The 13,026-nt window shown below is 42.4% G+C and overlaps 1 protein-coding gene across 2 annotated transcripts in view; it reads right to left on the reverse strand.

Moving 5' to 3' along the window:
- LOC123772422 (uncharacterized) overlaps positions 1-13,026 on the reverse strand; it is a 249,805-nt gene that overhangs the window by 36,459 nt on the left and 200,320 nt on the right. For both annotated transcript variants that reach the window (XM_069325898.1, XM_045765555.2), the window contains exon 3: positions 10,442-10,653. In XM_069325898.1, the coding sequence (XP_069181999.1) occupies positions 10,442-10,653 (212 nt within the window). The remainder of the gene's footprint in view (positions 1-10,441; positions 10,654-13,026) is intronic.

Here is a 13,026-nt window from a genome sequence, read left to right on the forward strand (position 1 = left end):
CAGTTTGTTACCAGTAACAGAAGACCAACAACCCTGTCAACGGGCAAGGATGGGGGAAGGAATAACTGGGTAAAAGTCGGAATAAGGAATACCTTTACGGGAGATGGGACAAGTGCGGATAGCTTCCTTAGCGGCAGCGTCCGCACGCTCATTTAAAGACACACCAATATGGCTGAGAACCCAGCAAAACTCAACTGTCTTAAATCTACTGGAGATAAGAAACAGACGGAAGTGACCTTAAGTAGTCAAATATGATCAGGATAAAAGGAAAGTGATCTGATAGAGTGGAAAGTGACCTCTGGTGACCCAATATGATCATGAGATAGAGAGCTGCTCAATGCTCATCAAATATTCATCATTCAATTAGCTGGAATCCGAGCAAATTAGACGTGAACTGATTACCATAAGCTGTTGGCATGTGTAATTGAAAATAACTTTTCCTTCATTATGTATATAATAATGGCAGTATAGTTCATTATTCACAGTGAATATACAATGGTACTAAGTATAGTTATACTCAATATACCATTGTTATAGTCACAGTGAATGGTACCAAGAATAATTCATTAAGTGAATATAATAATGTAATAAGTATAACTCGTTAGTCACAGTGAATAACTGGTTCCTATAGTATCTATAAACGAAAAGATGGAAGGAGAAAGATTGAAAATAGAAAGACTGAGAGAAAGAGGAATTAAAGTAGAAAGATTGACAGGAAGAAGGTTGTAGGAAGGAGAGTTGAAAGGAGGAGAGAAAGGAAAATATTGAGAAAGAGGGGAAGATTGAAAAGAGAAATACTGAAAGAAGGAATATCGAGAGTAATGACCAGAAAGGTAATTTTCTCGTTGATGAGTCAGGTAAGATTGGATGAGACAAAATTAATTAAGAGAATGTATGTTAATGACCCGAAAGGAGTCCGAAGTGCGGTATATGTGGTGAGAGTGGAGTCTGTAGGCTTCTGGCACTAGTGCTTGACGGCGCACTCAAGTGCTCCAGTGCTTGGCGGCGCACTCATCTGTTCCAGTGCTTGGCGGTGCACTCAACTGCTCGCCATTGTCCAACCATCACATATAGGATGTTGCTCTATCTTCCTCGTGACGGGATGAATGATGTAGTTCTCATGAATGATACGGATGGCGGAGTAGGTTTAACAAGCCGACCGCTTCCTGTCCCCGTTGAGGCCATTAGGTACGTTAGCCCTCAGGTAAATTCAGGACTGACAACACTTTTTAAGAGACACTCGTAACAAAACAATTGTCGGCCTCAACGGAGTGAGACAAAGAAATGCTGAGGATTATCAACACTGAGGAGTTGATAATCCTCGAATAATAAATATTTAGTAAATATTTATTCAATAAAGAATAATAAATATTCAGACAATAAAATATACAGAATTAGGCCCATGGGAGGAACCTCAATCATCCGTAGCCTCATGCCTCGACTCTGCCAGTGAATGGATATGAAGTTTATAAACTAGAGGCTATTTTTTTACATTGGAAAACAAATGCTACGTATTTTTTATTATTAGCATCTAGGGTAACTTCTATAGCATATACCAGGTATCAATCCATCCTACTAATAGCATGTCGAATTTTGGCGTATACTTTTCCTAAGGTCAAATCAAATTGTCGCATTAGAAAATGGCAGCGGCTCGCGAATTGACGCGATGTGTCAGTTTCTGTTCGTGGGTCCTCTGGTGGGTTAGGCTACGTCACTTTATGACGTTGGGAACGCTCGCGAGAACGGGGTGTTGATGCATGTGAGAGATGGAACGCATCTTTCCCGGGGCCGAGGGTTGGCAGCCTCTGCAGATACAGTACCCATTTCTGCATTAGCAGTACGCAATTCCCGACCCATTTCTCAGGGTCAGGAAAATAGTGGTGTCGGTCTGGCAGAGCTCACCCACCACCACCAGTTTTTTCCCATTGCAGGTAATTAGACAAAAAATTGGATTTATGTTTCCGAAAAAATAGAGAAAACGATTTACAAGAAAGCTTTAGAGACTTAGTACAGGATTCCCTAGGTAATTTTCAGTTGCAACGTGAACTATGAGGTCGAGCAGAAGAGATGTGGGTGAATTTGGTCGAATATGAATAGGAGGTACTTCGTAAAAGCCAACAGTTTCTCTGCTGTTTCCTCTACCCTTACGTTCTAATGGTAAACAAGCAGGAAGAAACCAGTCCTAATTCTGTTTAGTATCCTCGCTGGCTTACTCATCCTGTCACTAGGACCCAGAAGCAGCTGGGACACACTCAGCCCCATGTGAACTTTTTGTCCCACAAAAGTATTTAAGTTTAATATTGCGTGACTTTGCAGGTGCAAAACAGGGAAAGCTTTTAAAGACAGCATCTACATTAATATTGTTTTTATTAATAAGATGATTTTAAAGATAGTATCTCTCATATTAAATATATGAGACAGAGAGATAGAGATAGAGATAGAGAGAGAGAGAGAGAGAGAGAGAGAGAGAGAGAGAGAGAGAGAGAGAGAGAGAGAGAGAGAGAGAGAGAGAGAAAGAGAGAGAAAGAGAGAGAAAGAAAGAAAGAAAGTGAGAGAGAGAGAGAGAGAGAGAGAGAGAGAGAGAGAGAGAGAGAGAGAGAGAGAGAGAGAGAGAGAGAGAGAGAGAGAGAGAGAGAGAGAGAGAGAGAGAAAGAGAGAGAGAGAGAGAGAGAGAGAGAGAAAGAGAGAGAGAGAGAGAGAGAGAGAGAGAGAGAGAGAGAGAGAGAGAGAGAGAGAGAGAGAGAGAGAGAGAGAGAGAGAGAGAGAGAGAGAGAGAGAGAGAGAGAAAGCCCACACTGAGGGGTACATAGAGTGTCAAGGGCCAGTCCGAGGCGCCGAGCCCCACTAAACTGGACCTGGACGTGATGGCAGTGACACAACATACATCTCCGCCACAATTTAGAAATTAAACCATCTAGTCGGCCAGAGATATAGGAGGAGGGAAGGGAAGGACAGGGGATAGGAAGGGACGGAAAGGGAAGACAAAAGAGGTGAGGCAAAGCTCAGACCGCCACAGTTATTTTATAAATAATCCTCTCCCCTTGCAGCGTAATACTTTTACGGGCTATTCATGCCCGTGCCACCTCTTGGGTGGCTTAATCTTGCAGGAATTAAAATTATAGTGTTTTCGAAATGAAAAGTTATTATCTCTTGAATCTTTCAATCATTATTATGGAAGTTACAGATGAGATATATACGGAAAGTAGCTTCGAGAGATCGAAGTATGTTGTTCTATCGAATTACGGTGTTGTTCCTGGCTGCTCTCTTCTTCCTCGACACTTTACTACGGTGTTGTTCCTGGCTGCTCTCTTCTTCCTCGACACTTTACTACGGTGTTGTTCCTGGCTGCTCTCTTCTTCCTCGACACTTTACTACGGTGTTGTTCCTGGCTGTTCTCCTCCTCCTCGACACTTTACTACCTACTCCCCGCTCTCTCTCTTTCCCTTAAAAGCAAATTCATGTTTCAGACTTACCCTAAGATTTACGGATCAGGTAAACCGTTCATCTCTATGCTAATATTCACTTCCGGCTCTGCCTCTTACCTCCATTCTGCTCACGCCGCACTTGACGTCAAGTCGCCATTTGCCCCTTGCTGTTGCATCCCTGCAATGTCTCTTTTTCCCCCCGTGCAATGCACCAGACGTCCGCCAGACAAATACAGGCAAACTCAACCAATCAGCACATTTACAGATGTTTGGGAAATAAATAGACCAGAGAAGCAAGCCCCCCGTCTCTAAGATACTTTGGTAATCTCTGACTTATTTATATGTATCTGTGATTCATGGGGACAGATTCACGAAACAGTTACGCAAGTACTTACGAACGTGTACATTTTTCCTCAATCTTTGACGGCATTGGTTACATTTATTTAAGAGTTTACAAGCATGAAACTTCCCAATCAACTGTTGTTATTGTTATAAACAGATTCCTGGTGCTTCGAAGCTCATTAAATGTCTAATAATTGTAAACAAAGCCGCCAAAGACTGAGAAAAGGGTATATAGGTTCCTAAATGCTTGCGTAACTGCTTGGTGAATCTGGCCCTTGATATCCAAACCGTCCTACAAACAAAGACCCAAAAGTGATTCTATCCATCCGCCAAACCCCCTGTTTATGAATGAAAAACGGTTTACGCATGATTCACAACTGTTATCGTTCGAAAACTTCCGGAACAAGTGCTTCCCTGACGAATTTTGTTCGAACCACAACGCTGTAAATGCTTCACCCACGTACTACAAATACAAATAATCGCCAACAGAACCTAAACACCTAACCTAACCTATACCAATATATGCACAATATGCTAATATATTATAATTTTAATTTATATTTGAGAAAATTCCAGTTTTGAATGAACAGCATGTTAAAATTTATGAATGCGTCTGTGGGGTCGACCGCTGGATGGAATGGACTTGAGTCGAGGACGGGTTGTGGTATCCGTGCCTTCCACTTATAAGACCTCCATGTGGAATAAATTTGTAAAATTAATAAACAATGACAAAATCACTTTATAGATCACTGATGTCAGTTACCAGAATGTTACACCAGCCTTCGAGAATGTTCTAGAAGGACATCTTATTATATCCTGAGTCAGTAAAAGTTGGCATAATTCCCGTTATTCCCATAATATTCTACAGATACCGGATTGCTAGTTAAAATCTCACAAATATACTCTGGTAAATGAATATCTCAAAGCGAGCCTATCCTCAGAGTAAATCCATTACCATGAGAACCCCCCCCCCCCTTCAAACCACCTGGAAAGTTTTTTAGATATTTGTGATGGTTTGAAAGCATATTACGGTTCCAATAATAGTCTACATGTACACTGGCAAGTGAACCTTTGTCCTAAACAGAGATTATTTCACGTTATAACTTTATTGTATTACAAATCGTTGGTTTAACATATAAAAGTATATGCTTAAAACGTTTTCTTTGAAATATTTGGTTTTCTGTAAACGGAATCCTCGGGTACACTGAAATACTTTTTTTAATTCCCTATTTCACATTATCGTTAATTGATAATACACCGTATTATTGTAACCAAAAGTAATGAAACCTAACCAAACCGAACCATGGATAGAGAGTAGATAACATCACTAATTATGTCGTCATTCTCAATCCATTCCCGTGAGCGTATTTCCTCCCAGAGGACGGGTTCCATAAAGCAGATTATATTGAAATAACAACGGAAAGAGCATCTGTTTTTTTTAAGTTAAAACTACTTAGGAATTATAGGGAATTAACTTAAAAAGAATAAAAGAAGCTTTCTCTGTCCATATGAAAATCAATATGAAAAAGCACAAGTAAATTTCTCGGTAGGCTTAAAATGGCTAGTTACTTAATAAATTCAAAGTAACATGCTATTACCAACTTAATACATTGTAAATATACATCATTTATGTACAAAAAACAAAAGTTAGGACGATGCTTAAAAGTATAAAATGGAGTATAAACAATTTTAAATTTAGCCTGACGGCTGTGTGGAAAGCGCTTCGGATTCATAGCCCTAAGGTTCCGGATTCGATCCCCGGCGGAGGCGGAAACAAATGGGCAGACTTTCTTTCACCCTGATGCGCCAGTTCACCTAGCAATAAATAGGTACCTAGGAGTTTGACAACTGCTACGGGGTGCTTCCTGGGGATGTATACAAAAAAGGAGGCCTGGTCGAGGACCGGGCCGCGGGGACGTTAAACCACGAAATCATCTCAAGATAACCTCAAGAAGATAACCAACCGGCGGCCCACCAGCTCGGAGTTTAAGCGACCACGTTGGCGGGCCGCATGGCCTGTCAAACAACAAACTCTTAAGAGTCAAGAGCGATCTTGAACCGGACAAATCGACAGCAGGGGAGACGCCCAGCATCTTATCACTTAAAAACCATGATAATGTTGAGGAACCATAAATGAATGTTGATTTACCATGATAATGATAAAACCAAAACATAATCTGTCCATAGGCTTCAAGGACGCCGATTTAAGCCCCGCATATAATTTCTTTAACTTTTAATTACTGGGGTTCATAAATTATTATTATTATTATTGATATCTTTACGAGTTATATCCTACATTCCCTGCCATCCAGTCTGCCTTCCGGATATGAGACCTAACTGCCATCCAGTCATGAGTCCACTTCTGCCTTCCGATTATGAGCCAACCACCACGAAGGTTTTATGACTTGCTTCCTTCCCGGTAGGATAGTTCCTCCCAGTACGGATGACCCTCCCGGTAGGAGCCTGCTCACCCGGTAGTTACTACAGCTACCCCCCCCCCCCCCTGCCCCGTGTACTCTCGTTAGGGTATACGATCCCCACAGCTCTCATTTGGTAAATTGATTCCTGACACTAACTTATCTCTGCAGCGCGGCCGCTGTGTCTAGTACGCGGTGTCAGCTTCCCCCGTAATGTGACCCATTGTATACTCACAGTCACGTAACCCAGTATAAGGCAAGTCCGTGTATGCTTGCAGTCAGATATATATGTAAACAGAGAGAGAGAGAGAGAGGGAGAGAGAGAGGGAGAGAGAGAGAGAGAGAGAGAGAGAGAGAGAGAGAGAGAGAGAGAGAGAGAGAGAGAGAGAGAGAGAGAGAGAGAGAGAGAGAGAGAGAGAGAGAGAGAGGGAGAGAGGGAGAGAACAACCTGGTAGCCATAATCAGTATGGCCCCTAGAGAGAGAGACGAGGAACTAACTTATCATAATGACATGATGCTTGTCGCTAGGCTTATGAGCGCTGGTCCGTCCCACTGTGTATCAACACGGCAACCACCTCCCTCCCACGCCTGGTTAGCCTTGCATGGAAAATGTTTTAAGATTTTAGCCGTAAAAGAGCACCTCTAATACTAAGAAACACTTTGAAAAACAACAATTTCTATCTAATATATTTTATGCTTCGAGAACAAAAATAGTTTTGTCTATTGGTCGCATTAAGTCGGAAAACGACCTAATTATTGGTTAAACACAACCGTTAAAGATCTGATTATTGCTTTTGGGTTATATTTCTTTACTGTGGATGTAAACGTTTAATTGTTGTGGCTTGATACTAGCTTGGTCAGTTATGGCTTGATATTGGCTTGGTCAGTTGTGGTTTGATACTGGCTTGGTCTGTTGTGGTTTGATACTGGCTTGGTCTGTTGTGGTTTGATACTGGCTTGGTCTGTTGTGGTTTGATACTGGCTTGGTCTGTTGTGGTTTGATACTGGCTTGGTCTGTTGTGGCTTGATACTGGGTTGGTCTGTTGTGGCTTGATACTGGGTTGGTCTGCTGTGGCTTGATACTGGCTTGGTCCGTTGTGGTTTGATACTGGCTTGGTCTGTTGTGGCTTGATACTGGCTTGGTCTGTTGTGGCTTGATATTGGCTTGGTCTGTTGTGGTTTGATACTGGCTTGGTCTGTTGTGGTTTGATACTGGCTTCGTCTGTTGTGGCTTGATACTGGCTTGGTCCGTTGTGGTTTGATACTGGCTTGGACCGTTGTGGCTTGATACTGGCTTGGTCTGTTTTGGCTTGATACTGGCTTGGTCTGTTGTGGCCTGATACAGGCTTGGTCTGTTGTGGCTTGATACTGGCTTGGTCTATTGTGGCTTGATACTGGCTTGGTCTGTTGTGGCTTGATACTGGCATGGTCTGTTGTGGCTTGATACTGGCATGGTCTGTTGTGGCTTGATACTGGCTTGGTCTGTTGTGGCTTGATACTGGCTTGGTCTGTTGTGGCTTGACACTGGCTTGGTCCGTTGTGGCGTGATACTGGCTTGGTCCGTTGTGGCTTGATACTGGCTTGGCCTGTTTTGATTAGGTAAACTACGCCAGGATTCATCAAACATTTACGAAACCAAATAAGAAAGCTGTACATCTTTTAACAGCCTCTGCAGTCTGTGTTTACAATAATTAAACAGTTCACGTGCTTCGAAACCACAAGTTATTATTATTATAAAAAAAACTTACTGTGCTTCAGAGCTCATAAACTGCTTAATACATGTAAACAAAGCTGCCATAATTGTTGAAAGATGAATAGGTTTCGTAAGTGGATGAGTAAATGCTTGATGAATCAAGCTCCTGGTTATAATTACATAAAATCACCACACTCGTACTTATTCGTAATCTCATCACCGAAGTTTCTTTCTTCAGAGTAATTCCTCGTTATCGTCTCCATTCCCTTCATCATAGTGCATCATAATCCTCCTTGTCATTGTAATCCCACTCATCATTGGAATCCCCTGTGTCCTTGTAGTCTCCCTAATCTTTGTTAATCCCACATCACTAATTCTATCAACATTTGAATTCCACCGATCATTGGAATCCCCTCACTACTGAAATCCCTCAACGTTATATTTATCATCATTGTAATCCTTTTAGTCAATGTATATCCACCTAGAATTGTAATCCCCTAATAATTCTAATCCCCATCAGCAGTGTAATCTCTTCATCATTGTAATCCCCCATCCTCCCTGCCCACCACCGGCCGCCCTGCCCACCACCGGCCTCCCTGCCCACCACCGGCCTCCCTGCCCACCACCGGCCACCCTGCCCCCACCGGCCGCCCTGCCCACCACCATCCTCCCTGCCCACCACCGGCCTCCCTGCCCACCACCGGCCACCCTGCCCACCACCGGCCTCCCTGCCCACCACCGGCCACCCTGCCAGCATTCATCCTTGCCACTGTAATATCGGCCAGCTAATTGCATGTGCAACTACTATTTATATGCGCATTTAGTTCTAGTTCAGTATAAATGTCTTGTAACTATTCAATTAATGCAATGAAGGCGCGGCCCAGGGGTCGAGTGTTCTGTCCAATGGTATCTTCCAGTGGTTCGAATGGTACCGAATATCTGTACCGTCCAGTGGTACCGTCCAGTGGTACTCACCCACTGGTGCTCGTCCAGTGGTATTCGTCCAGTGGTACTCATCTAGTGGAACTCGTCCAGTGGTATTCGTCCAGTGGTACTCACCCAGTGGTACTCGTCAAATGGTACAAGTCCAGTAGTCCTCGTCCAGTTATAATAAACTGAATGAATGCCACCATTGTAACAACCGGATGATAGTCACCAATGTAATAACCAGGTGATAATTACCAATGCAACACTCTCTAGATGTACTGAGATTGTAAGGAGAGAGAGAGAGAGAGAGAGAGAGAGAGAGAGAGAGAGAGAGAGAGAGAGAGAGAGAGAGAGAGAGAGAGAGAGAGAGAGAGAGAGAGAGAGACAGAGAGAGAGACAGAGAGAGAGAGAGAGAGAGAGAGAGAGAGAGAGAGAGAGAGAGAGAGAGAGAGAGAGAGAGAGAGAGAGAGAGAGAGAGAGAGAGAGAGAGAGAGAGATGATAGCTCCTATGAAACAAATAACACATACAAGCCTATAAGCGTTGTCACCTTCCTGAGCTTTGACTTAAGTTTTATGCTAAGATGTTATATATGGAACAATGCGAACAACACACCAAGATATGCTTGCGGGGGTTGAGCTCTGGCTCTTTGGTCCCGCCTCGCAACTGTCAATCAACTGGTGTTCAGATTCCCGAGCCTACTGGACTCTATCATATCTACATTTGAAACTGTGTATGGAGTCTGCCTCCACCACCTCACTTCTTGTATATGTATCCCAATAATGTTTACCCAGAGCTTACCGTCTGTGCTCTCGCTGACAGTAAGCTGTCAGCTAGACAGTCCATAATCGAAAAAAAAGTTTGTATTGCGATACACGACAGAACTTATTCAGTGAATTTAAGCGCGAGACAGCCATATCACTTTCTGTTCACCAGTAAACAAAAATATTATTTATTGTTAACGCTTACTGAATGACATACACAAGTATACTGAATGATGGACGAAAGGATACTAAATGACGTAGAAATGTATACTGAATGACGCACAAAAGAATACTAAATAATGCGTAAAAGTATAGTGAATGACATTGAAGGATATACTGAATGACACACAAGCGTATATTGAATGACCTACGAAAGTATACTGAATTGACGCATAAAAGTATACTGAATTGCGTACAAAAGTATACTAAATGACGCATGAAAGTATACTGAATGACGCACAAAAGTATAATGAATGATGTATATAAAAAAAACAAAATGCAGTGCAATGGTGTACTGAATAACTCACAAATGAATAAATTATCAAAGGCTAATTTTACATCTGATGGGATTCGGACACACCAAAAGGTAATCGAGGTCCATACACCGGCGTCATACTGCAAAGTCTACACACGACTCCCCTGAATCAGTTACCTTAAAACCACACATTTTAAACCAAATATTAAATCCACAGGAAAAGAAAATCATTATACTGTAGAAAAAAGATATCAAAGATTAGTTATAATGTTGATAATAAAATAGCATAAAAGAGGTAAATAGCCACGAAATAAAGGGGAATAAAGATGAAAGTTATATTAACATTAAAGAAGTTATATTAACATTAAAGAAGATTTAACATTAAGACGTTGGTACTCACACTGACGTTGACTCCTGCGAGCGGAAGAATTTCCTTGCTGGGGCTGTCCTCTGGCTTATATCTGAAGAACTCGAGGTCGTTGAAGTACCACTTGAGGGAGTAGAGCTTTTCTCTCGGGCCCTCCCACTGACACCTAAGGTCCACCTTGTCCCCGAGGGCCACAAATTCTGGCACCTCCAGTCGCTTGATGTGGACCTCCTCTCCACCAGCACCTGGACACAGACAGACAGACCTGGTTACACAGACGCATGATTGAGGCACAGAACGACTGATGGTACGGTGGTGACTGTGGATGGTGGTATAGTGGTGGTGACTGTGGATGGTGGTATAGTGGTGGTGACTGTGGATGGTGGTATAGTGGTGGTGTCTGTGGATGGTGGTATAGTGATGGTGTCTGTGGATGGTGGTATAATGGTGGTGACTGTGGATGGTGGTATAATGGTGGTGACTGTGGATGGTGGTATAATGGTGGTGACTGTGGATGGTGGTATAATGGTGGTGACTGTGGATGGTGGTATAATGGTGGTGACTGTGGATGGTGGTATAGTGGTGGTGACTGTGGATGGTGGTATAATGGTGGTGACTGTGGATGGTGGTATAATGGTGGTGACTGTGGATGGTGGTATAATGGTGGTGACTGTGGATGGTGGTATAGTGATGGTGTCTGTGGATGGTGGTATAATGGTGGTGACTGTGGATGGTGGTATAATGGTGGTGACTGTGGATGGTGGTATAATGGTGGTGACTGTGGATGGTGGTATAATGGTGGTGACTGTGGATGGTGGTATAGTGGTGGTGACTGTGGATGGTGGTATAATGGTGGTGACTGTGGATGGTGGTATAATGGTGGTGACTGTGGATGGTGGTATAATGGTGGTGACTGTGGATGGTGGTATAATGGTGGTGACTGTGGATGGTGGTATAATGGTGGTGACTGTGGATGGTGGTATAATGGTGGTGACTGTGGATGGTGGTATAGTGATGGTGACTGTAGATGGTATAGTGGTGGGGTCTGTGGATGGTAGTATAGTGATGGTGTCTGGATGGTGGTATAGTGGTGGTGGACTACTCTACAGTACCCGACAAATAGGATTCACAATAGAGTTTACTAACTGCATGTACAAACATAACTATCAAAACAAGGAAATACACCACGTGGTTATTTCCAACTGAAGACTACTTAGTGTCTTTCCCTCTTCTCGTCTTGTCTTCATTATCTCTCTGTTTTCCTGCCTCCTTCTTTGGCCTAGTCTTCTCTATTATCTCTCTCTTTTGCTTCTCTTCTTTCCTCCTTCTCTTCTTGAGTCGTAATGTGGCAACATATTCCTTCTCCTCGTTCTCAAGAACTCACTGATTAAAATTATAGGTAATAGTTTTATTAAGAACCTAATCAAGGATTAATGATGATTTTCTACGAAGACATTTTCGTTTCAGTAAATGATATATTTATAAACTTTACAGTCCTTTATTCCAAAACATTTTCAGTTTTATTACTTAGAAAACATAACAAGATAACCTTCTTCCACCAGCAATTCAAACAGAATTGATCGTGTTTTCCTCTTTTCTGTAGAGCTTAAGAGTCAACTGATGCTTCAAAGACCACCCGGAGGAAGTCACGCGGGCCCTTCGTGTCTGTGTCAAAGAAGCCTCTGCAGTTGCAGGCCAAGGCTCGTCCTGAGGCCAGATTCACGAAGCAGTTACGCAAGCACTTACGAACCTGTACATCTTTTCTCAATCTTTGGCGGCTTTGTTTACAATTATTAAACAGTTAATGAGCTCCGAAGCACCAGGAGGCTTTTTATAACATTAACAGTTGATTGGGAAGTTTTCATGCTTGTAAACTGTTTAATAAATGTAACCAAAGCCATCAAAGATTGGGGAAAGATGTACTCGTTCGTAAGTACTTGCGTAAATGCTTCGTGAATCTGGCTCCTGGACACTGCGTCTCTCTCACGTGTCTTCCACTGTTCTGGGAAACTTTACACAACTGCAGCCACGTGGGATCTTTTTTTAGTTGCTTTATTTGGGTTCGTATTTCATAATAAAGTCGCGGCAGAGCTTCATGACTCTGGCCGTGATCTAAACAGTGCCTTAACTCTTCTTACTAATGGTGTAACAAATGTTTACAACAACTCTACAGTGCTTGACTGTAATGACAACAGTGTCTAATGTGTAAACATAATAGCAAGGCTCTCTTAGCTCAATACAATACCTTAGGTAAGACAATTTTCACCAGCCTATAATCTACAAAAATACATACTCTAATTCATCCTTATTCCAGATACAAATTTTACATGAATTTTTAATCTACTCTTTGCTTCTTATTTTTTATATTAATTGTTTTTAATTTTGTGTTGTGTTAACCCTTTGACTGCTACGGCGGCTCAGTAAGCTGTGTTGAGTCAAGTGACAATGACCAGCGTCTCGTTAAAACTTGGTCGCCAATTACAGCATTCTTTTCATTGTGTATATTGGGGACGTGACTCCACTACTCGTCGAGTGACTGTGAACGTGAAGAATGGGCCGTTCCTTGGAAATATCAGCGTTTTGGCTCTTGATTACGTGGCCTAATTTGTCCAAGATTC

This window comes from Procambarus clarkii, chromosome 17 (genome assembly GCF_040958095.1).
Source record: "Procambarus clarkii isolate CNS0578487 chromosome 17, FALCON_Pclarkii_2.0, whole genome shotgun sequence".
NCBI lineage: Eukaryota > Metazoa > Arthropoda > Malacostraca > Decapoda > Cambaridae > Procambarus > Procambarus clarkii.